The sequence below is a fragment of the Hyperolius riggenbachi genome, chromosome 9, assembly GCF_040937935.1.
Source record: "Hyperolius riggenbachi isolate aHypRig1 chromosome 9, aHypRig1.pri, whole genome shotgun sequence".
NCBI lineage: Eukaryota > Metazoa > Chordata > Amphibia > Anura > Hyperoliidae > Hyperolius > Hyperolius riggenbachi.
The window spans coordinates 20739593-20766081 of record NC_090654.1 but is presented as its reverse complement, the minus strand read 5'-3'; the positions used below and the strand labels follow the sequence as shown (position 1 = coordinate 20766081).

Genomic DNA, 26489 nt, shown 5'->3' with positions numbered 1-26489 from the left:
TTATTACAGGGAAGAACAGATGTAAATAATGCACTGGCGAATTGGTAAGGGGGGGTCTGGGGGCAATCTGAGTGTGTGGGCGGGTGATTGGGTCGCCCGCAAGGGGCAGATTAGGATCTAATCTGATGGGTAACAGTGACAGGTGATGATAGGGGGTGATTGATGGATAATTGATGGGTAATTAGTGGGTGTTTAGGGTAGAGAACAGATGTAAACACTGCACTTGGGAGGTGATCTGACGTCGATCTGCGGGCAATCTATTGGTGTGGGTGGTTTATCAGATTGCCCGCAAGGGGCAGGTTAGGGGCTGATTCATGGGTGGCAGTGACGGGGTGATTGATGGGTGATTGACAGGTGATTGACAGGTGATCAGTGGGTTATTACAGGGAAGAACAGATGTAAATAATGCACTGGCGAATTGATAAGGGGGGGTCTGAGGGCAATCTGAGCATGTGTGTGGGTGATTGGGTGCCCGCAAGGGGCAGATTAGGGTCTAATCTGATCGGTAACAGTGACAGGTGGTGATAGGGGGTGATTGATGGGTGATTGATGAGTAATTAGTGGGTGTTTAGAGGAGAGAACAGATGTAAACACTGCACTTGGGAGGTGATCTGATGTCGGATCTGCGGGCGATCTATTGGTGTGGGTAGGTGATCAGATTGCCTGCAAGGGGCAGGTTAGGGGCTGATTGATGGGTGGCAGTGACAGGGGGTGATTGACAGGTGATTGACAGGTGATCAGTGGGTTATTACAGGGGAGATAGAGGAATACAGTACACAGGGGGGGGGGGTCTGGGGAGAATCTGAGGGGTGGGGGGTGATCAGGAGGGAACAGGGGGCAGTTTAGGGTTTAAAAAAATAGCGTTGACAGATAGTGACAGGGAGTGATTGATGGGTGATTAGGGGGGTGACTGGGTGCAAACCGTGGTCTGGGGGGTGGGCAGGGGGGGGGGGGTCTGAGGGGTGTTGTGGGCGATCAGGGGGCAGGGGGGGGAAATCAGTGTGCTTGGGTGCAGACTAGGGTGGCTGCAGTCTGCCCTGGTGGTCCTCCCGGACACTGGGACCACCAGGGCAGGAGGCAGCCTGTATAATAGGCTTTGTATACAAAGCCTATTATACATATTGCGTGCGGCGATGCGGGTGCTAGTAACCCGCCGGCGCTTCCGAACGGCCTGCGGGTTACAGCGTGAGGGGGGCGGAGCCAGTCGCCGCCGGCTGATCGCGTCACGAATGACGCGATCGCCGCATAACCACGCCCGCCTCCGCCACCACCGATGGGCGTATTGCGGTCGTTTGGGCCCAGCCCTTGCCGCCGCCCATCGGCTTAAGGCGGTCGGCAAGTGGTTAAGCTATCAACGGAAACTGGCTAAGTGTGAATTCCCAGCTCCAGCTGGTTCTAACACACTGTAAGATCTGACTAAGGTCTGAGCGCTAGCACGTTAGCGTTTGCAACAGCAGACAACCAGCAACTGACAGGCAGGTCCTATATATACTCAGAGCGCTCCACAGCGCCGCCCCAGTCACTCAGCCAATCCGGAGCACAACTGGAGTCAGCTGACCGGCTGATCAGCTGACTCCTCTTTTACTTGCATAAAGGTCCTGTCGCCTGGCGCGCGTGCGCTTAGCTCTCAATCTATGTGCACTAGAAGGGCCAGGCAAAGCAGCAGCATGTAGCTGCGCGGCAGAGGCCGCCGGCTGATACGCGGAGATAGCCACTATGTCGCTTGGCCATGCGGCCATATCTCCGCTATCCTTTACAATGCAACATTTAAAATATTTCCCTAGTACAATGTATGGCACTAATATTTTATCTGGAAATAAAGGTGCATTTTTTCAGTTTAGTGATTTTTAATTTTATATATCTAATTAAAATCCATTATTTGCAAAATTAACAGTAATATTCCTTTTTCGTACAGGACTAGTTGAAGTTGAATTGCATCTTCTCACGTTCTAATGAGAGGTGGCAGCATACTTGATTTCTGAATGAGATTGTAGATTGTATCAATTGTAGGGATGGTCAAAAAACGCTGATGTCTGATTCCCGCAGAAATTCTGATTTCCGATTTTTTTGAATTCCAATTTTCTGTTTTTACGATGTCTGATTTTTGACAAGTGTTTTATTAGTCATTTTTTTGCATCAGAGAATAGAAAGAATGAAAAAAAAATTGGAAAAACAGAAATCGGGAAAAAGAGAAATTAGTCTTGTGATTTGTCTAAAATTAAAATCTGCATTCTGTGATTGGTCCAATGTTTCTGAGTTCAGTGGTTGGGCTAAAATTACAGATTTGCGGTAAATCAGATTCCCGTGGAATTCTTGTTTCTGTTTTCTGTTATCCGATTTCTTCCGATTGGAATTGTACATACAATCAAAATTGTATTATTTGGGCTCATCAACTAGTTCAAAATGTTACTTTGTCTACAGTTCTGAAAACCTTCAGAAGACCTCCAGTGACTGAGGGTTGAATGGAAAACTGTTTTGTAATGATCCGCTCAGCTGGCTGCACAGGCAGACAGCTGTTTGACCATTTCTTATGTCTGAGAGATGCAGGTCTCTGGAAAAGAGACCTGGCTTCATCTTGCAACTTTCAGAGTTGCTTTGCTGAGGGATTTGCATACATGCAAATTGCCCAGCTGTCTCCTTTGAGGGCTGGCGGTATAAAAGCCTTTTGCTCCCAGAATGCTTCGCTGGTCATAACGGTTTGTTAAATACACTCCTGGAGTGTCAGCCTTCCCTGTTGGATTGTTATAGGTATCTTAGAGTAATTCTGGGGACTGCACTAGGCAGCTCCTCTAGTGCAGTTAGCTTGCTTATCTGTTTTGTCTATGTTGCCTCTCTGCTGTGATTGTGCTGTCACCGACGGTGGTTGATAGGAAATCGTCCTGTCTGTCTGTGGGTGCTAACCAGAGCAGCGGTTGCTACCGGTAGCCCCTTCTGTTTCATCTGTCTTACTTGGATCACACTAGCCTCTATGATCTGTGATCCTGTCCCTGTACCCGGATCGCACTCGCTATGGCGGAAAGAGCAGTGGATCCTGCTAACTCTGTTTCTATACTTGGTTCACACTCGCTCTGGTGGAAAGAGCAGTGGATCTTTCCTATCCTGTTTCCCGTCCGTCTGTCTGTCTTGTCTGATACGAACGCTTGCTGTAGGCTCGGTGAGGTAACCGTTAAGCAAGCGCTTGCGTTCTCTGGTTCGTGTTTGTGTGTCGGTGGTTAGTTAGGCGTGCTTGTCTCTGTTGCGCTTAATGTGCGGACTGCGGAGATCGCGCTGTGAACGCGTTCGCTGTTGCGAATGAGTGCGGTGTTCGCGTTTAGTTAGCGTTGGTTATTTTCCTTTTCTTCTCATTGTATGATTTGCTGTGCCTTTGCTACTCTCGTGCCCTGTCTTGCTTAAGTCTTGTGTCACCTCTGGCAATCGCCTCTCTCGCGATTGCGTTCCTACTTTGTTTCTGCTGTTGTGTGTGCACCGTCGCGGGTTGGCGACTAGATTGGTGCACACATATACATTCTGTCCCTGTGCTCATTCTCATTGGCAATCGCCTCTCTTGCGATTGCGTTCTCACTTGGTTTCCACTGTTGTGTGTCCACAGTCGCAGGTTGGCGACTAGATTGGTGGACATACATACATTCCTCCTCTGTGCTTATTCTGTCTTGTGTCGCTGTTAGCAATCGCCATCTCTTGCGATTGCCTTCTCACCTGGTCTTCATGGTTGTGTGTTCATCATCGCAGGGTGGCGACTAGATTGGTGGACTCACATACACTCTGTTGCTTTACTCTCTCTCTTTAAGGGCTATCTTGCCCTGCGTTTCTTCCCTTCGTACAATTCCTATCTGGCGTCTGTGGCAGGGCAGAGGATCTGTTCCTCTGCACTCCACAGCTCCATCTGCCGACAGGAATTTCCCTCTACAGGTGCATTGCACCTTTTGCTGTGTTCTCTCAAATTATACGCTTGTGGAGGATTTCCGCAGTGTCAGCGCGCGTCCTGTGCGCTGATCACGGAGAGAATTCCACAATCGTTACATGTTTCAAATGAAACAGGAATTGAAAGGCAATGTCACAGGGGTATAAATTGAAGAATGTAAAGAACAAATCTGAAACATAAGAATCACTTAACATTCTGTAAGGTTACCTCTACAGTTACAGATATCCATCCCTTTAGATGCAAAAGTAATTTTTCAGTATCTACAGTCTCCATAAGGTAGATAAGATCATCCTTGAAATACTCAAATATTTCCCGCAGTTCCGGATCATCATACTCCCACAGCCGCTGGCGAAATCGTTGGATGTCCTCTGAGGGAGGAAACGCATACTAATCATAAAAAATAGTTTTAGTCTTGTTTTAATATCTATTCTTCTGTATGTTATGATGTATTTCCTTTTACTACTGTCGGCAAAACATTGCGGTATACAGACGGCCAATGAGATGCTAATAACTCTGGATTGTATGCAAATTTTATGCAACCTGAAATTGGGCCAATCAAAATAAACAGGAAAGGCATTTTATTTGCCCAACTGCAGGGGTGTAACTAGAAATCACTGAGCCCCCCCTGCAAAACTTTGGATGGGGCCCCCTCCCCCTGAATATGGACTGTCTACAAATCTTTGTCTACAAAACTTTAAATGATTCATTATCAGTGGCTGAGCAGATGCAGTCATTAAAACAATTGTGCAGAGAGCAGAACATTTTTTCTAACCTTTGCTTTAGTTTTCAGTATCTCAGGACAGGGCGGCCTGTGGTTTCTTGGCCCCCCCTGCATTCCTTGCAGGGTCTATTGTTACGCCCCTGACCAAATTTATAATTTCAAATGAAATTGTTTAAACAAAAGTATCAGTATTTGGTTGAATCATTTCACCATAACCAGAATTTACAGCTTACTGCTTGCTGCAGGTCTTCAGTCTGCCTCCTGATAAATCAATATAATCTATAGGCTTTTAGCGCCCTTTTCCACAGGCATCTTAAAGAGAACCTGAATTGAAAATTAAAAGTCAAATTAACATAAACACATCTTACTTACCTCCCGCGTAGTCTACTCATCAATCTCTTCCTCCTCTCCTGCGTCCTGTTTGTCCACTGTGATCAGTGGAATTCTCTGTCCTCCATTTTGGAAATGGCTATTACCCCATAACAGCTTCCTAGTCAGCACACTGTTACACTGTAATATCACCCACGTGAGTCATAGGGAAACATGGACATTACCTTGCACATTCAGTTGTAACTGACAGCAACTGATATATAACTGACAGAAACTGGTATATTTCAGTTCTGACGAAATCTTGTCAGAACTGGAAGGGATCACTGTAAGGGCCCTTTTCCACTAGCAAGCGCAATTGCAAGCACAAATCGCGATCACAAGCGATCACGCAAGCTCCTTTTCCACTGTCCGTATTCCGCTGTACCACCATCGGGAATGTAACATGATCGTGATGAGAATTGCACTGTAGGGCGATCGTGTTTCGGAGAAAAACGAATAACGAACGAAGCACCATAGTGGAAAATGAGCACCGTGATTTACATGTTATCGCGGTGCTCTAGCGATTAGAAAAACGGCTGCGATTTGCTTTTTGAATCAGATTGCAGCCAGTGGAAAAGGGCCCTGAGAAGAAAATGGAGAGCTTCTGAGAGGAACTGACGATGAGGTAAGTATTTAATATTCATTTACAGGTACATCAAGGGCCTGATTCACAAAGCGGTGCAAAGTGTTTGCACGCCTGTGAAAAGCCCTTTATCACGCCTAAACTCAGTTTAGGCGTGATAAGAAGAAACTCGCGCGATCTCCCGCGCGCAAAGTTTTGCGCGCGTAGCGCACCGCGCTGCGCGCGCAGTGTACCGTGCTTTGCGCGCAACGTCCATTGAGCCCTATGGGACTTTGCGCGCGTGCGTGCGCGTTTGCGCGCGCAAAACTTTGCGCGCGGGAGCTTCGCGCGAAGAGCAGCACAAATCGGTGATAACTCAGCTTTGCACGGCTTATCACGCCTAAAGTCTTTTAGGCGTGATAACTGAGTTATCACCGCTTTGTGAATCAAGCCCCATGTGTTTATTTGAAAAAATTGTATTCAGTTCAGGTTCCCTTTAAGGGCTCATTTCCAAGGCCAGTTGAAATGTCCACTCAGAGAGCAGTTACCAGGCATCAGTGAGCGGTTACCTGGCCAGTGGCCACAGTGAGCATTTTCCAGGCAGCAACAAGCAGTTGTGAGAGTTTGAGAGGCTTTTCACTGCCTATCAACTGCCCGTGGAAAAGAGGACTCAATGTGAGCTCAATGAGCAGTTACCAAGCAGCAGCGAGTAGTTTCCAAGATTATTGCTGTTTGGTAACTGATCGCTGCTGCTTGGTAGCTGCTCTTTGAGCGCACAGTGAGGGCCCTTTTCCACGGGCAGTTGATAGGAAGTTAAAAGAATCTCAAACTCTCAAAACTGCTTGCTGCTGCCTGGTAACGGCACACTGCTGCCTGGTAACTGCTCACTGCTGCCTGGTAACTGCTCACTGCTGCCTGGTAACTGCTCACTGCTGCCTGGTAACTGCTCACTGCTGCCTGGTAACTGCTTGCACAGTCCAACTGCCCATGGAAATAAGCCCTAAACATCTTTTCACTAGAGTTGGGCCGAACCTCCGATTTTAGGTTCGCGAACTTCCGCGGAAGGTTCGGTTCGCGTTAAAGTTCGCGAACAGCAATAGACTTCAATGGGGATGCGAACTTTGAAAAAAAAAAAAAATTATGCTGGCCACAAAAGTGATGGAAAAGATGTTTCAAGGGGTCTAACACCTGGAGGGGGGCATGGCGGAGTGGGATACACGCCAAAAGTCCCCGGGAAAAATCTGGATTTGACGCAAAGCAGCGTTTTAAGGGCAGAAATCACATTGAATGCTAAATGACAGGCCTAAAGTGCTTTAAAACATCTTGCATGTGTATACATCAATCAGGTAGTGTAATTAAGGTACTGCTTCACACTGACACACCAAACTCACCGTGTAACGCACCGCAAACAGCTGTTTGTGTAGTGACGGCCGTGCTGGACTGGTGCGCACCATGGCGAGAGTGCAGGTTTTCGTGGCTTTACAGCCCATATGGTCGCCTGCCTGATGAACAGAACAGGTATGCAGTGGCGGGTTCACTGAACAGAACAGGTATGCAGTGGTGGGTTCACAGAACAGGTATGCAGTGGTGGGTTCACAGAACAGGTATGCAGTGGCAGGTTCACTGAACAGGTATACAGTGGCGGGTTCACTGAACACAACAGGTATGCAGTGGCGGGTTCACTGAACAGGAATACAGTGGCTGGTTCACTGAACAGAACAGGTATGCAGTGGCGGGTTCACTGAACAGTACAGGTATGCAGTGGCAGGTTCACTGAACAGGTATGCAGTGGTGGGTTCACTGAACAGGTATACAGTGGCGGGTCCACTGAACAGAACAGGTATGCAGTGGCGGGTTCACTGAACAGAACAGGTATACAGTGGCGGGTCCACTGAACAGAACAGGTATGCAGTGGCGTGTTCACTGAACAGAACAGGTATACAGTGGCGGGTTCACAGAACAGGTATGCAGTGGCAGGTTCACTGAACACAACAGGTATGCAGTGGCGGGGTCACTAAACAGGTATACAGTGGCGGGTCCACTGAACAGAACAGGTATGCAGTGGCGGGTTCACTGAACACAACAGGTATGCAGTGGCGGGTTCACTGAACAGGTATACAGTGGCGGGTCCACTGAACAGAACAGGTATGCAGTGGCGGGTTCACTGAATAGAACAGGTATACAGTGGCGGGTTCACAGAACAGGTATGCAGTGGCAGGTTCACTGAACACAACAGGTATGCAGTGGCGGGGTCACTAAACAGGTATACAGTGGCGGGTCCACTGAACAGAACAGGTATGCAGTGGCGGGTTCACTGAACACAACAGGTATGCAGTGGTGGGTTCACTGAACAGGTATGCAGTGGTGGGTTCACAGCACAGGTATGCAGTGGTGGGTTCACAGCACAGGTATGCAGTGGTGGGTTCACTGAACAGGTATGCAGTGGTGGGTTCACAGCACAGGTATGCAGTGGTGGGTTCACAGCACAGGTATGCAGTGGTGGGTTCACAGCACAGGTATGCAGTGGTGGGTTGGTATGCAGTGGTGGGTTCACAGCACAGGTATGCAGTGGTGGGTTCACAGCACAGGTATGCAGTGGTGGGTTCACTGAACAGGTATGCAGTGGTGGGTTCACAGCACAGGTATGCAGTGGTGGGTTCACAGAACAGGTATGCAGTGGTGGGTTCACAGCACAGGTATGCAGTGGTGGGTTCACAGCACAGGTATGCAGTGGTGGGTTCACAGCACAGGTATGCAGTGGTGGGTTCACAGAACAGGTATGCAGCCAGACAGGAACAAGTTAAGCCTAACTAATCTTTCCCTGAGAGACAGTCTGCAGCAGCTCGCCCTACTCTCACTAACGCAGGCAGCACACGAGTGACCGTAATGGCCGCCGCTGCCTGCCTTATATAAGGGGGGGTGTGGCTCCAGGGGCTAGTGTAGCCTAATTGGCTACACTGGGCCTGCTGACTGTGATGTAGAGGGTCAAAGTTGATCCTCCATGTGCATTATGGGGCGAACCGAACTTCCGCAAAGGTTCGCCTGCGGGACGCGAACGTGAACCATGGAAGTTCGCATGGAACCGTTCGCAGGCGAACCGTTCGGCCCAACTCTACTTTTTACTGCTCGTGGAAAAGGGCCCTAAGAGCTCTTTTATACGAACAGCTGATAAGTGGTAAAGTCACCGCCGGTCAGCTGCTCTCCTGCACCATTTAACAAGCACCCGGGACCAGTACTGTACAGGTCATTTGCTCACTGAGTTGGTACATAATTTCTCATGTAATGTGACCACGTGATGTAATGTACATAGATGTCAACACAACTCACACTGATCTCCGAATGACTGTAATGGCTGGGACCCTTGCTGTTCTCCAGAGAAGAACACCCTGGACACATTTTCAACTCTCTTCATGTCACTTTTTTGCTAAGGGTTACTGGAAAGTTGCCTGCAAGGAACCAATGAACTCCAACTACAGAACTAGACTTTCCTCAGTAACCTGAACTGTTTGAACCATACTGGACCAACCCTATGGAATATCCAAGGACCACTATCTTATTTTTATATTTGTACTCCATAGCTTGTTTATTTGACAACTTCTTGGCACATTTGACCACCGTGATCAATCTGTCGAAGATCGATGCCTCAATGTGGCTGCCGGATCATTATTTTGATTGATTTCTGTCCGAAAAAAACAACATTATGAAGTGGACAGGACTAATTTTGCGGTAGAAAGTGAGCAGGGCAGGGGTGGAGCAGTATGTATACCCTGCAACATATATGCCCTAGAGCCAGTGAGAAGCCTTCCAGGTGTCTCCCTAGCCCAGGCATGGGCAAACTCGGCCCTCCAGCTGTTATGGAACTTCAAGTCCCACAATGCATTTGCCTTTATGAGTCATGACTGTGGCTGTCAGACTCCTGCAATGCATTGTGGGACTCATAGTTCCTTAACAGCTAAAGGGACAAGTTTGCCCATGCCTGCCCTAGCCTATACTCCACCCCAGGGCCACGGCAGAGTGTTAGCATAGCAAAGCACACTTACACTTACCTGTCCGGCTGGCGCATTCCGTCCTTTGTTCTTCTGTCATTTCCCAGGGCCAGAACCCCATTACCCATGTCAGTAATCTCGTAATACTGCCAGGTCACGGACTGCATACACTGGGAGATGATGATACAAGCACACAAATGGTAGCATGCCCTCTGAACAGGTGAGTGAGTGTACTCCACTGTGCAAACAATCTGCAACCTGGAAGAGCACTCTTACTTAGGGGGGAAGGCTGTCACTGGCTCTGGAGAAGTGGTGGTAGCAATGTGACTATTGACTTTTTATAGATTTCATCCTAAAACCTTGATGTGCAGTGTGCAGACATCAAACCAACGAACGTTGAGTGATACCTTTAATGACTAACTGTACATGGTTTAATGCAAGCTTGTGAAACGTTAAGTTTCTTCTTCAGGCATTATACAGAACTGCATCAGAACCGTACAAAGTGATTGTACGGTTCTGATCCAGTTCTGTATAATGCCTGAAGAATAGGGATGATCGGAACTAATGAATTCCGTTCCGCCGGAATTTGCGGATTCCGCCAGGTCTAAATTGCGTCGCTATGAAAATTCCGCCGGTTTTGTACGAAATTCCGCTGAATTCCGGATTCTGACGGAAAAATTAAAATAAACGCAAATGGAACCTTTTTTATGCTATATGGTAGCCCATAGACCCTATACACTGTTCCCTTATTCCCTCCTCGCGGAGGAGGGTCTCATCTTCCAGGGAATTGTAGAATTTCAAAAGCCAGCTTACAGAAATTGGCCAGGAATTGAACCCAGGTCTAGTGCTCAGTAGGTAGCTCTCTTCACCACTATACCACCACAAACACTACATGCTGAAGGCAGCCTAGCATGTACCATTATGATATATCCAAGAGAAAAATGAGGTTGCTTATGGATTTGTAGGATTTTAAAAGCCAACTCACATATATTGGCCAGGCCCAGGATTTGAACCCAGGCCTACCGCATGGTAGGCTGCTATCCTAACCATTATACCACCAACACAACACACTACAATGCTACATGCTGAAGCCAGCCTAGCATGTACCATTGTGATATATCCAAGAAAAAAATGATCTCTCTCTCTCTTTCTCTCTCTCTAGGACTTGATGCCATTGAACTGAATTTTCAGCTTAAAACCATCAACAGATACCGGCAGAATTTCACAGGCAATTTCGGAATTCCGCCAGATTGAAAAAGCAATTCCGTTAGGTTATCAAGTTTGCTGATGATACCACCATCGTTGGCCTTGTCACCAAGGATGATGTTCAGGAGTACCGTCAGCAGGTGGATAGAATTTGCAATTGGAGCAAGGAGAACAGGCTGGTGCTTAACACCGCAAAGACCGTGGAGTTAATCATTGACTTCAGGAAGGCTGCTCCCACCCCACCCCCAATTTACATTGGTGGCAAGGAGGTAACCAGAGTGCCCTGCACCCGGCTTCTAGGTACTACCATCTCCAGTGGCCTCAGCTGGAAGCCCAATATCACTGCCACCCAACGTAAAGCCCAACAGAGACTCTTCTTCTTCCGCCAGCTGAGAAAGTTCGGCATGACTCAAGAAATTCTAACCAACTTTTACTCCGGCACCATTGAGTCGATTCTCTGCTCTTCCATCCTGGTGTGGTATGCTGGCGCCACTGTCAATGAGAGGTACAAACTACAGAGTGTCATCAGTTCAGCAGAGAGGATCATTGGGTGCCCCCTCCCCTCACTTGCCCTACTACACAGCAAAAGACTAAAAACCTGGGCATTGAGGATTGCAAATGACTCCTCACACCCTGGCCACTGCTACTTCAGCACTCTGCCCTTGGGACGGAGGCTACAAGCCATCTCCACTAAAACCACGAGACATAGGAACTTGTTCTTCCCCTCGGCAGTCAACCTCCTAAACTCCCTCCAAATTCTACCATCAAAGAAAGACTGACTATCGACATCGTAGGGACACATGGATTGTGATGTGTTTTTTACAATTTAGTGTTAATCTGATATCTGCTGTGCCTCATTCTGTGCACTCTCTCCTTCTCTTTCCTTCTTTCACCTTCTATGCACTCCTCCTGAGTCATTGTATTGTGCAAAAAACAATTCCGGGCATGTCCGCTCATGCTTGGCGAAATAAATGATTCTGATTCTGATGACGAGTCCCTCTGGGATGGAGGGAGTGAGGAAGGAGGGAGGAGGGGAGTGAAGGAGTCTACTGAGTAGAAACGCTTCTTATTAGGCAGAAATCAGTTAGGGGGGGAAAAAGTAAAATTCCACGGAAATCCGTTTTGTTCCGCGGAATTCCGAAAAACGGCTATAGCAATTCCGTTCCGTCACTTCGGAACCGGAAACACCAAAATCCAGCCGGAATTGCGGAATTTAAAATTCCGCGGAATGCAGAGACCATCCCTGCTGAAGAAGAAACTTAACGTTTTGAAAGCTTGCAATAAACCAATCAACTTAACGTTTTGAAAGCTTGCAATAAACCATGTACAGTTAGTCATTAAAGGTATCACCGAAATCAACGTTTGTTGGTTTGATGTCTGCATTTCTGCTCCTCAACTAAAACCGAACAACACTTCACTTGATGTGCGGTGTGTGGCAGCAATAGAGCCCTCTCTGATCAGATGTCAGTGAGAGAGGGATGTATCTTTTGGGCATGTCAGATGCTAATTAACCAGTGTGTGGCAGGCTTAGGGTTACAACAACAACACAAACAGATTTACTTACCTGGAGCTTCCTTCAACGCCTGGAAGCCTATGTGTCCTCTGCCACAGCTCTGCTCTCAGTGGGTCTTCCGCTGTCCCCTCCATAGCACCCAACAACCCGGCCAGACTCTGAGCATGTGCAAGCATGCCCCTGCGCCACTCGCGGTCACACTCCCTTCGCCTGGTCAACCTGGCCGGGTCAGTGGCTGCTACAAAGTGGACCCCGGGAGACTCGCTGAGAGCGGAGCTGCTGCAAGGAACACATAGGTTTCCAGGGGCTAGAGGAAGCCCCAGGTAAGTAAATCTGTTTGTTTTTTTAATTCCTTGATGTTTCCTTTAAGGGCCTGAGCACAGTTGCATGTGCCTGGGTATTTTTCAGCAACACATCAAAATTACAGACTGATGCACAAACCCAGCCCCCCCCCGGGCGTTGTCAGCCCACACCTCCTACTGGGGCACCGGAGGTAGGAAAGAGCCCCCTTGTCTATGGATTGGACAAGAGCTCTGTTGGAGAGGGGGAGGCTTGGCTGCCCCTTTTTCCTGGAGGCAGCCCCCCATACCATGGACCATGCGGGCTGGTATAGCTCAGGGTGCAAAGCCCCACGCTATCCCAGCCTGCATGTGGACATGGGTTTAAATAGGCTCAGGACGGGGAACCCCGCAACATTTTTTTTTTAAATTCCAACTCACTGAACAACAACAACAACAACATGGTCCAAAAAATAGGTGAAGTTGCCAGGGATCCTTATGCAGCCATACACCGATCCCTGCCCAAAGGCGTTCCACTTCCATGGGGTTTCCAGGGGGTAGATACGCACTGCATACAGACCCCCTGGAAATCCCGTCAGGAAATTCATTGCTCTTTCTTTTGATATATGTAAATTTACACTACCGTTAGGTTGATACATTAAATGTAATTTACCGCAATTAAATGCATACTTTTTTCCTACTGTAACTTTGAGGGCCCTTTTCCACCTGCAATCGCTAGCGTTCACGCTGAACGCTAGCGATTGCTGAATCGCAAAACCGGCGATTCCCCCGACGTTTGCGGCCGCGATTTTGCTATGCTATGCACTGCATAGCAAAATCGCGGCAATTATCGCTCCGCCGCGCGTTCGCGTTCCCGACAAAAGCGAATCGCGGTAGTGGAAATGACCTACCGCGATTCCTATGTTAAAGAGCAAACCGTAGCGATTGTAAAATCGCTAGCGGTTTGCGGTTTTGCGATTCAGCCAGCGCAGACGCGCTGGTGGAAAAGGGCCCTAAAATTGATTTTCTCTAAACCTATTAGATTTTTTTTGATTTTTTTTCTCTTGTTCCCACTGTCCTCCTTAACATCCCCTGCAAATTTGATGTTTCTAGACCTACTCGTGTCGGACCCACTACGGTAGTCGGATTTCCAATCATTTTTTCAATCCTTTTCCGATTCCAATCAGAATTCTGTACTACAGCACACCAAACAGATATTAAGTTCAATCATTATAATGCAGAAATAAGATCGGAATGGGATTCCGATCAGAAGTGGAATTGGATTTTCGGCGAGATGGAAATCAGCCTTTCGGACCATCCCTACATACAATTTTCTCATTCATGTATCTTGAGCATGCTCAGTAGACAAGGTGCTCAGAAACATAATTTTATATAATGTTCAGAATTTATGCGACATAATTCTGACAATGAAATGCTAAATTCTGATGTGAAAGTTGGAATGCTGACTAATCTGCGTGCCAATCCTTAGTTTTCACTCCCAGCCACTTTGTCTATTGATTTCACCAATTTTCTGTGCCTACAAATATTGTTGCCTGCAGATTTTCCAAGTTCACCATGAGCTTGCTGGTTAGTTTGTACCTCTCGGTGTTTCAAGTCCTCCACCATAGAGCCACATTAATCCATGCCATGCACTGGTGAGGATCAACCAATCCGAAACAATCTGTATACATGTTGGATCATTGTGGCTCTGTAATACTAACAAGCTGACACATCATTGCATTCCAGCGGTTCTGGAGGTGTGGCTAACTTTCAGAGACAACAAAGGAATGGTTTTCATATTCAGCAGTAATGCATTTGAGGAGACCTCATCAGCTCACTGCAACCTGAATAATCGCAAATACTTTCTGTTTTAAGAAGACACATTTTGTTTTTTCTTGCAGCAACTTTACCCTTCATATGTTAACAGCCTGTATGGGCAATATTTTGTAGAATAATCATCATCATCATCATCATCACTTCTCCAACTACCACAATCTGCTGTACTGACCTTCACTTACAACTTTGCCCCTCAAGTCAGCCATTTTTTCTGGATAGATGGCTATCTTTGGGCAGGTTTCATTACCTAAAAGTTAAAAACAAAAGTCAAAAAACAACATATCAATCAAATAATCAAAAACTTCACAACATAGTAACAACTAATACCTAATTGCATTTATATTATTATGCTCATATATCACTATCTGCTCATAAGACAGTCATAATCACATACAACTTCAATTTCACTTTATATACCCTTATGCAATATAGACTGGACGTAATTTGAAAAACTGCATGATCAGAGAAAACTGAACTTAGTCTATACTTTGGGCTTGATTCACTAACTGGCGCTAAGTGTTAGCACCGGAGTGAACAGCCACTTAGTGCCCCCAAAGTAGCTTTGCGTGGACTTACAGACGCGCAAAGCTACATCGCACAGCCCCGCTCAATGCGCGCACAGCGCGGCTGGCCGGTATTAGTGCGCGGTGCAACGATAACGTCTCACCCAATGCCCTGTAAACAAAACGGCGCATCTGGTGCGCCAAGGTCTTCGGTTAGAATCTTTGTGATTTGGTTGTGTGGCCATCAATGGTAAGGTTTTGGGCCATTGGCTGAGGAAGAAGGTAACTGGTAGGTGGCTTGCAAGCCCAAGGGGCCCGTGAACCACGTGGTTGCGGCTGGGAGTTAATGGTTTTATGCTGGCCTAGGTTATGATTTTCTGGGTGGGCCCAAGTTGAGCCACTAGCAAAGGGGACACAGATTATGAAAATACGGGTTTTAACATCTGATGTTATTTTACTGTACTATGGATGTTGTTGATATTATTTCTGTTACGTTATTTTTGAGGTTCATGTTATGTTAAGCTTTGTTTATATCTGTGGCCGATATTTAAAGTGTACCTGAGGCGATATGTGACATGATGAGATAAACATGTGTGCTTATATTAAAAACAAATTCATAACCAGGCTGTTTGAGGGCTCGTTTCCACTATTGCGGTGCAGAATCGCCTGGATTCCACCGCTGTTGAAATTGCATGAAATAGCATGCGGATGCGAATTTTTTCACGTTTTTTGCCGCGAATTCGCATGCGAATTCGCATAGGTGAGGGTATTTGCGAATTTAACCATGTCACTGCCTGTTTGAAGTTACATTGGTACCTATGCGAATTCGCATTAGCACCTCAACAACGCTACAGTGGAAACAGGCCCATCCACTTGCATTACATGTGTGAATCCGCATGCGTTGGACGCATGCGGATTCGCGATAGTGGAAACGAGCCCTTACTTGTTTTAGTTTGCTGCCTAAGAGAGTTAAGTTCTAGGCAGTGCAGTTTCTAGTCTAAAATGCACCCAGGGCAAGGGTGTAAAAATTGCGCCCCCCCTGAGCCAGGTATAGGTGCCCGGAGTATAGGTTAGTCAGGTCTAGTTGCACTCAGTTTAGGTCCCCCAGTATAGGTAGCCAGGAATAGGTGAGCCAGTAAAGTTGCCCTCATTATAGGTTAGCCAGGTAGGTGCCTCCAGTGTAGGTAGCCAGTATAGTTGCCCCCAGTATATGTTAGATAGGCAGGCACCCCCCGGTATAAGTTTGATAGGTTGGTGCCCCCAGTACAGGTTAGCTAGGTAGGTGCCTCCAATATATGTAGCCAGTATAGTTGCCCCCAGCATAGGTTAGATAGGTAGGTGCCCCCAGTATAGGTTAGTTAGGTAGGTGCCTCCAATATAGGTAACCAGTATAGTTGCCACCTGTATAGGCTAGCTAGGTAGGTAGGTGCCCCCAATACAGATTAGATAAGTAAGTGCCCCCAGTATAGGTTAGATAGGTAGCTGCCCCCCAGTATAGGTTAGATTGGTAGCTGCCCCCCAGTATAGGTTAGATAGGTAGCTGCCCCCCAGTACAGGTTAGATTAGGTAGGTGCCCCCAGTATAGGTTAGATAGGTAGTTGCCCCCCAGTATAGGTTAGATAGGTAGTTGCCCCCCAGTATAGGTTAGATAGGTAGCTTCCCCCAGTATAGGTTAGATAGGTAGCTGCCCCCCAGAAGAGGTTAGATTAGGTAGGTGCCCCCCAGTACAGGTTAGATTAGGTAGCTGCCTCCCCAGTATAGGTTAGATTAGCTAGCTGCCCCCCGGTATAGGTTAGATAGGTAGCTGCCCCCCAGTACAGGTTAGATTAGGTAGGTGCCCCCAGCATAGGTTAGATAGGTAGCTGTCCCCCCAGTATAGTTTAGATAGGTAGCTTCCCCAGTATAGGTTAAGTAGGTAGGTGCCCCCTCATAATGGAGGGGTGAGCCAGAGCCGCGGGGAGGGCAGCCCTCCCTCTCCCCGGGCCGCCCTCCATGCTCCCCCTTCGGACTGCTGCAGAGTTAGAGCGCAGGGAAGCGCTGCTATACACAGTTACTCACCTCCCTGGTTCCGATCGCCGCTCACTAGCCGCCGGTCTCCTCCTCTGCATAGCCGCTGATACACACGCTGCTTCCTGTTTAACCCCCCCCCCCCCCCCCCGCGCTCAGGGCATGGTTCTAGGCATGGAAGTGACAGCTTCTGCCTTGTTGGTACCTTGTCAGGAATACAGCAAATATCACTGATAAGCAAAGTACAGCCATAAAAGTTTTCCTGGCAGGATACAACTTTTGAGGGCATGAAGAGATAAAATACATGAACTATTGACTTTTTTCTAACTCTGGGACACTTAATAGGCTCACACTGATTATACACTGTAAAACAGTGGTGCCCAACCTTTTTTTCCCCGAGGGCCGCACTTCATATTAAGATAGATTTTGCGGGCCGGAACACATACATACAAAATTTAAATATAACTCTTTTTAACATTTTTTCTAGTAACAGTTAACATGGTGTTGGAAAAGGAAAGAAAATGGCAAACCAAGAATTGTTGTACTCACCAATTGATGCCCATTTTCTGGGTTACCTGGGTGTGTGTGCAGAGGCTTTCTGGGTGACCCCCCCCCCCCCCCCCGTCCAGCACATGTGCTGTGTGAGCTGAGGGTAGTTGAGGCCTACTATTCAGCAGAAGCCGGGGTCTCAATTAGTTTCCACAGCCTAGCCGCGGGTGAAGGTCAGCGTGAAGCAAAGTTTTTTTTTTCAGCTTGACAGGCTGGTAGGGTGTGATGTCACACTGTCCCCTGAGATGAGAGGCCGGAGCACTGGCAAAGCATCTGGGAGAGGATAGCCGGAGCACGTGAGGAGAGCCAAAGCAAGAATCCGTGCTGAGGAGGAGGATCGTATTTTCTCCTCACATTCACTTTAATAAATAGCATCATACCAGCTAACAGCTAATTTTCTAGCGTTGGCTTGTTATGTTTTTAGAACCTGTGTAGTTATCGAACATTAGCAAAGGTTAGCTTAGGGCAGGGGGGGTTGGTGTTAGGGTTTAGGTTACAAGTGAACGCTGCAGGGTCATGACCAGCTTATGCAAGGAGATGACTATTTTTAAACATGTTTAGTCAAATTAAATTCTAACATTTTTTGTAATGCTTTTCCCTTGCTAGACTCAAAGCACTGGAGAACTGCAGCCACCAGTGTTGCTTGCTAATTTTCGTCAAAATAATTTTCGCATCAAAAATGCCATTTTTGGTTTTGAGAAATTTTCACGAAAAATAGGCTTGTATTTTTACCGAAAAATGTTATTTTTACTGTGAAAAACCGTGGAAAAGTGCGACAATGCAGAAAAACTATATTTTTACCATGACAACTTTATTGCAGAATCTTAAAAAAATAGTATATTATCACCATAAAATTCTTGAAAAATAACAAAACAAATTTCGGATGGGATTTTGGCTTAACCACTTCACAACTGAGGGGTTTTACCCCCTGACCACCAGAGCAATTTTCTCCTTTCAGCGCTCCATCCATTAATTCGCCTATAACTTTATCATTACTTATCACAATGAAATGAACTATATCTTGTTTTTTTCACCACCAATTAGGCTTTCTTTAGGTGGGACATTATGCCAAGAATTATTTTATTCTAAATGTGTTTTAATGTGAAAATAGGAAAACATTTGGAAGAAAAAACATTATTTTTCAGTTTTCCGCCATTATAGTTTTTAAATAATGCATGCTACTATAATTAAAATCCATGTAACTTATATGCCCATTTGTCCCAGTTATTACACCATTTAAATTATGTCCCTATCACAATGTTTGGCGCCAATATTTTATTTGCAAATAAAGGTGCATTTTTTTCAGTTTTGCATCTATCCCTAATTACAAGCCCATAATTTATAAAGTAACAGTGTTATACCCTCTTGATATAAATATTTAAAGATTTCAATCCCTAAGGTAACTATTTAAGTTTTTTTTTTAATTGTAATTTTTTTAAATTTATTTTAATATTTCAAAAAAAAAATATTGATAACAATTGGGGAGTGTGGGAGTTAATTAGTTAAAATTAATAGTAAAAATAATTTATTTGTATGTGAAAAAAATGTTTGGGTGTAGTATTACATTTTTTTTTTTAGGCGTCCTGCAAGCGTCGGAAGGACGCTTGCAGGAAGGGAGGCTGGGAAACTGAGTTTTTTCACAATGATCGGCTGCTTCTCGTAGAAGCATGCCGATCATTGCGGGGGCAGAGATCAACGAACGGGAATGGATTTTCCCGTTCATTGATCTCCGGGCGAGCGGGCAGCGGCGTGCACGATCGCGGGAGTGCGAGCGGGAGCACGGACAGCGGCGGCAGCGGCGGTAGCGGCGGGGGGTGCGTATATCTACGCTCCGGGCGGGGAAGTGAAGTCCAAAGGAGCGTAGATATACTGTACCCTGGCGGCGAAGTGGTTAAAAATCGAATTTAACATTTTTGTGAAAATTAATGCGAAAAGAATATTATCATTTTTGTCACCACTGGCAGCCTCTACTATGCTCACAGTAGACCATCCAGGATTGCTAAAGAGTTATGTCTAAGGCAGGGCCAGATTTACCATTAGGCACTGTAGGCACATGCCTACAGGCACCTGATGGCCCTGAGTGCCTCCCTCCCTCCTTTTCATATGCAGAGTCCCAAGCAGAGTGTAAATGAGAGGTTACTCACACTGCTCTCGGCATTCCAGTGACAAGCTCTCCCTTCAGTCAGGGGCACCTCTAGCTACTTATTATTAGGTAGCCAGAGGTGGAAGCAGGAGATTTGGGCGCATGAGACAAGTGGACAAAAAGGGCGCCCCATTCACTTCCATTATAAATATCGTTTAATGGGCGCCGGGATATCGTTTAATGGAAAAAAAAGGCGCCGGAGATTATTAACGTTTAACAAACGGCGCCCGGAGATTTTTAAGGTTTTATAACTGTGCTTGTGATGATTTAACTTTACAAAATGAGCCCGTGACGAATAACGTTTATAAAGATACTAAATCACTATTTCTAAAACATTTCTAAAACATTATTATCCACCCCAAAAAATTATTTACATTTTTTTATTTACATTTTTTATTTATTAATGTTTGTAAAACATTATTATCCATAGGGGGTCTTAGGTTTAGGCACCACCAGGGGGGTCTTAGGTTTAGGCACCAACAGGGGGGTCTTAGGTTTAGGCACCACCAGGGGGGTCTTAGGTTTAGGCACCAACTGGGGGTCTTAGGTTTAGGCACCAACAGGGGGGTCTTAGGTTTAGGCACCAACAGGGGGGTCTTAGGCTTAGGCACCAACAGGGGGGGTCTTAGGTTTAGGCACCAACAGGGGGTCTTAGGTTTAGGCACCACCAGGGGGTCTAGGGGTTAGGGATAGGTACAGGGAGGGTTTTTAACAAACGTAAATATAAGTTTCAGTTAAGAAACAGGGAAGATTAACGTTTTAAGAATTGCCGATCTCATACACATTATTTAATGATTTATAAATTCATAAAACACTATTTGTAAACGAAATTCTACACAATATTTTTATAAACGATAATACTGCTTATCGTTTACACCACGCGCCCTTTTTTCCCGACGCCCTTTTTTGATGTACGCGCCAGAGGTACCCTCTATATGAAGGGGCACCTGTAGCTACCTATGACAGGCAAGGGAAATAAAGAAGTGACAGCTGGGCCAGCCAGCACACTTGCGGTGCAGTTCGGCAGGTGTTTGTAGGTTCATGAAGGGCAAAATCTAGGGTGCCAGGAGATCTGTGCCTATAGGCTCCTGTGATGTAAATCCAGGCCTGGTCTAAGGACTCCTTACTGCTTAAATACCAGCTCAGTCCTGGATTCAAACCCTGATTTCCTATATCAGGTAACATATATATATATATGCTAGAAATAAGCCCGACCGTTTAAAAACAGGTGCTAGGGCTCGGCCGTGACCCCTCTCACCCCCTCCTCCCATGCCCGCAACCGCCACACCCCCGCACATGTGCACAGCCGCTTTCCCACGATGTGCGCAGCACGGCCATGCCCCCTGACATGCGCATGCATGGCCACACTCCCTGACACGCGCCCAGCCACCAGCCTCCCTGCACCTACCCTTCTGCTGTCCCAAGTCTGCCCAGGTACCACACATGCATGCTGGCCCAAACGCACAGACACAGGAGGTCACAGGGACACAGGGGTCTTATTATATAGGATACTAGCTGATTGCCCGGCGTTGCCCGGGTATGTATTTGGCTGGTGTTGGCTCCGCCTACTTTTTCTAACCCTAACACATAATTACTCACCGACCAAGTTTGTGAGCTTTGCGGTCTTTGGTATCAATAATCTGCATTGAAATGAAACAAATCTGATTGGCTGTGTGTGGCTCCACCCCTTTTCTGAATTTGAACCCCAGTCACACAATAACCAACTGTACCAGGTTTGAGGCCTGTGCCATTAACAGTTCAAGAATGGTAGCAATTAAATATTCCCCTTGAAAAGCAACAGGTGAAGTTTGATTCACTTTTGTAGGCTCCACCCACTTTTCTGAATATTAATCCCAGTAACCAACTGTGCAAAGTTTAAAAACCCTGGCATTAACAGTGTAAGAATGGCTGCAGTTTACATTTTCCCAGTGAAATGTGAATTTGTCTCCACCCACTGATGACCCGGCGTTGCCCGGGTATGTATTTGACTGGTGTTGGCTCCGGCCACTTTCTAACCCTAACGCACAAACACTCAATGACCAAGTTTGTGAGCTTTGGGGTCCTTGTCATCAATAATTTGCATATTCCTATAGAAATGAAACAAATCAGATAGGCTGTTTGTGGCTCCGCCCCTCTCCAGCATTCAAACCCCAGTCACCCAATGACCAACTGTAGCAGGTTTGAGGCATCTGCTATTAACAGTGTAAAAATGGCAGCAATTTAAGTATTCCACTTGAAAATCAACAGGTGAATTTTGATTGGCTATTATAGGCTCCACCCACTTCCCTGAATATTAATCTCAGTCACCCAGTGACCATCTGGGCAAAGTTTGAGAACCCTGCCATTAACAGTGTAAGAATGGCTGCAGTTTATATTTTCCCAGTGAAATTTGGTTTTGGTTCCGCCCACTATTTGTAACCTAGACACACAGTCACTCAATGACCAATTTTGTGAGCTTTGGGGTCCTTGGCATCGATAATTTGTACTTTCCCATGAAATGAAACAAATCTGATTCACTGTTTGTGGCTCTGTCCCCTTTTCTGAATTTGAACCTCAGTGACCCAATGACCAACTGTACCAGGTTTGAGGCTTGTGCCATTAACAGTGCAAGAATTGCAGCAATTTTAATATTCTCCTTGAAAAGTGACATGTGATTTTTGATTGGCATTTTTAGGGTCCACCCACTTTTCTGAATATTAATCCCAGTCACCCAGTAACCAGCTATGCTAAGTTTGAGAACCCTGCCATTAACAGTGAAGAAGGGCTGCAGTTTACAATTTCCCAGAAAAATCTGTTTTTAACTCCACCCACTTTTTATAACCTTGACACAGTCACTACTCAATGACCAAGTTTGTGAGCTTTTGGGTTCCTGGCATCAAAATTGTGCTAATGGAAGCAGTTTATCCAGCAAAGAAATCTGGTTCTTTTTGGCTCCGCCCCTTTACTGAATTTGAACCCCAAACACTTAACAACCGACTGTAGCAGGTTTGAGGCCTCTGCTATTAACAGTGTGAGAATGGCTGCAGTTTCAATATTCCCCTTGAAAATCAATAGGTGAATTTTGATTGGCTCTTGTAGTCTCCACCTACTTTTCCGAATATTAATCCTAGTCACCCAGTGACCAACTGTGTGAAGTTTGAGGACCCGGCCATTAACAGTGTAAGAAAAGCTGCAGTTTACATTTCCCCATGTAAAAAGTTAGTTGTTTTTGGCTCCACCCACTATTTCTAATCTTGACATACAGTCACTTAGTGACCAAGTTTATGAGCTTTGGGGTCTTTGGCATCAATAAGTTGCATTTTACCTTTGAAATTAAACAAATCTGATTGGCTGTTTTTGGCCCGCTCCCTTCAGAATTTAAATCCCAGTCTCCCAGTGACTGACTGTAGCAAATGTTAGGCCTCTGCTATTAAGAGTGTATGAATGGCAGCAATGTAAATATTCCCCTTGAAAATCAAAAGGTGAATTTTGATTGGCTGCTGTAGGCTCCACCCACTTTTCTGAACATTAGTCCCAGCCACCCAGTGGCCAACTGTGTCACGTTTGAGAACCCTGCCAATAACAGAATGGCTGAAATCAATCTAACAAATCTGATTGGCTGTTTGTGGCTCCACCCCTTTAGTGCATTTGGACCCCAGTCACCCAATGACTGACTGTATCAGGTTTGAGGCCTCTGCCACTAACAGTGTAAGAATGGTAGCAATGTGAATATTCCCCTTGAAAATCAATAGGTACATTTTGATTGGCTGTTGTAGGCTCCACCCACATTTCTGAATGTTCATCCCAGTCACCCAGTGGCCAATTGTGTAAAGTATGAGAACCCTGCAATGTAAAAAATGAAGTTGTTGGCACCGCCCACTTTTTCTAACCTTGACATACAGTCACTCAATTATCAAGTTTATCAGCTTTGGGTTCCTTGGTATCAATACTTTGTATATTCCCATTGAAAAATAAACAAATCTGGCTGTTTGTGGCTCTGCCCCCTTCCTGAATTTGGGCCCCAGTCACCCAGTGACCAACTGTACCAGGTTTGAGGCATCTGCTTTTACCAGTATAAGAGAATGGTAGCAGATGAAATATTCCCTTTGAAAATCAAATGGGGAATTTTTATTGGCTGTTGTAGGCTCCACCCACCTTCCAAAATCTTAATCTGTCACCCAATGACCAACTGTGCAAAGTTTGAGAACCCTGCCATTAACGGTGTAAGAATGGCTGCAGTTTATATTTTCCCAGTAAAAGTTGTTTTGGCTCCGCCCACTTTTTGTAACCTCAACACACAGTCACTCAATGACCAAGTTTGTGAGCTGTCAGGTTCCTGGCATCAAAAATGTGTGAATGGAAGCAGTTTATCCACCAAGGAAATCTGATTGGCTGTATGTGGCCCTGCCCCTTTAGTGAATTTGGACCCCAGTCACCCAATGACCGGCTGTAGCAAGTTTGAAGCCTCTGCAATTAAAAGTGTAAGAATAGCAGCAGTTTAAATATTCCCCTTGAAAATCAATAGGTGAAGTTTGATTGGCTGTTGTAGGCTCCACCCATTTTCTTGAATCTTAATCGCATTCACCCAGTGACCAAGTGTGGCAAGTTTGAGAACTCTGTGATTAACAGTCTAAGAATGGCTGCAGTTTACATTTTCCCATTTAAAATGAACGGCTGAAATTTGATTGGCTGTTTTATGCTCCACCCACTTTTCCTGGATTTGTAACCTCGGTCACCAAGTGACCAACTGTGCCATGTGTGGGGACTCTGGCTTGATTACTGTGAGAATGGCAGCCTTTTACATTTTTTCCATTGACTTGAATGGGTGGAATCTGATTTGCTGTTTGTAGCTCCGCCCAGGTGTGCAGGGGGGCCGCGAGATCCCCAGAACATATCATCCCAGGTAGTAAGGGATCTGTGTACCAAGTTTTGTTCAAATCGGTCAAGCCGTTTTCGCGTGATCGCGGCACATACACACACACACACACACACACACACACACACACACACACACACACACACACACACACACACACACACACACACACACACACACACACACACACACACACACACACACACACACACACACACACACACACACACACACACACACACACACACACACACACACACACACACACACACACACACACACACACACACACACACACACACACACACATCCGATTTTATATATATAGATGGTTAGGCAGGAAATCATGTAAAATCTTAAGGTAACCGCAATATACACTTTCTTGCTAGAAGTCATAGTCCTATTTATTGTACAGTGCTGCGTAATATGTCGTAATAATATTATATAAATCTAATAAATAATAATAATAATAGTCCATGTGTGGCTACAACTGTCAAAACACTTTTGTAAGATGTAAAGGAATGTAAAGAAGAGTCTTTCTTATCTTTACAGCTTTACAGCTTTATTGGCAGTGGTGGTGACATGGTGACCTTCATACCAGTGCAAAAGTCACACTGGAAGCAGAAAGTTTTTTTGCTGCTGAAAGAACAAACAAGAGCTGTCTTTGTAAAGAAGACCAGTAACAAGGTGTAACAGAGGATCTACAGGAGTCAGATAAATGCCCCCAACTTTGTTTTCCCAGTGTAGAAACACTGATGTTTCAATTTCTTAAAGATAACCTGAGCCCGCATTAATCCAGATCAGGTAGCATCCATTGCCGCCACTCCCCACTGCTCCTACATAAAGAACGGGGAGGATTATGGGAAAACTGAGACAGATGCCGGGCCACGGGAGGTGCAGTAAGCCTATGCACTCCTCCCCACACTCACACAGGACGTCAGTTTGCGAACATTTTTACGACTAAGTTATCCTTTAAAATAGACTGGGCTGTAGCATGCACTGACAGAACAAGTGTTCTATAAAAACTGACAGGGTAGATAAACTGACAGAACCATAAGGCATGCTAACACCAATACTTTATGTAATAAAGCAATTTACAGCAGGCAGGGAATGCTGAACTGAACTGTGGAAGGTAGTAGTGTTGGGCTAACACCTAGATGTTCGGGTTCGCGAACGTTCGCCGAACATCGCCGCGATGTTCGGGTGTTCGCGCCGAACTCCGAACATAATGGAAGTCAATGGGGACCCGAACTTTCGTGCTTTGTAAAGCTTCCTTACATGCTACATACCCCAAATTTGCAGGGTATGTGCACCTTGGAAATGGGTACAAGAGGAAAAAAAAATATTTGAAAAAGAGCTTATATTTTTTGAGAAAATTGATTGTAAAGTTTCAAAGGAAAAACTGTCTTTTAAATGCTGAAAATGTCATGTTTCTTTGCACAGGTAACATGCTTTTTACCGCCATGCAGTCATAAATGTAATAAAGAGAAGAGGTTCCATAAACAGGGACCGGTAACGCTAACCCAGCAGCAGCAGCAGCACACGTGATGGAACAGGAGGAGGCGCAGGAGGAGAAGGCCACGCTTTTTGAGACACAACAACCCAGGCCTTGCATGAGGACAAGAAGCGTGCGGATAGCATGCTTTTTACCGCCATGCAGTCATAAATGTAATAAAGAGAAGAGGTTCCATAAACAGGGACCGGTAACGCTAACCCAGCAGCAGCAGCAGCACACGTGATGGAACAGGAGCAGGCGCAGGAGGAGAAGGCCACGCTTTTTGAGACACAACAACCCAGGCCTTGTATGAGGACAAAAAGCGTGCGGATATAGCAATGCTTTTTGCCGCCATACAGTCATAAGTGTAATACAGATGAGAGGTTCCATAAACAGGGACCGGCAACGCTAACCCAGCAGCAGCAGCACACGTGATGGAACAGGAGCAGGCGCAGGAGGAGAAGGCCATGCTTTTTGAGACACAACAACCCAGGCCTTGCATGAGGACAAAAAGCGTGCGGATATAGCAGCAATGCTTTTTGCC

At 46.0% G+C, this 26489-nt stretch overlaps 1 protein-coding gene across 2 annotated transcripts in view; it reads right to left on the bottom strand.

Annotated features, from left to right (window-relative positions):
- LOC137532012 (NACHT, LRR and PYD domains-containing protein 12-like) overlaps nt 1-26489 on the bottom strand; it is a 100848-nt gene that overhangs the window by 57904 nt on the left and 16455 nt on the right. Inside the window, exons 3-4 of one of the 2 annotated variants that reach the window (XM_068252099.1) lie at nt 14566-14640; nt 4130-4290 (exon numbers count right to left, since the gene is read on the bottom strand). In XM_068252099.1, coding sequence (XP_068108200.1) covers nt 4130-4290; nt 14566-14599 — 195 coding nt within the window. In that variant the 5' untranslated portion in view covers nt 14600-14640. Of the gene's footprint in view, nt 1-4129; nt 4291-14565; nt 14641-26489 lie in introns of those variants that run through there. The other variant, XM_068252100.1, reaches the window with a different exon arrangement.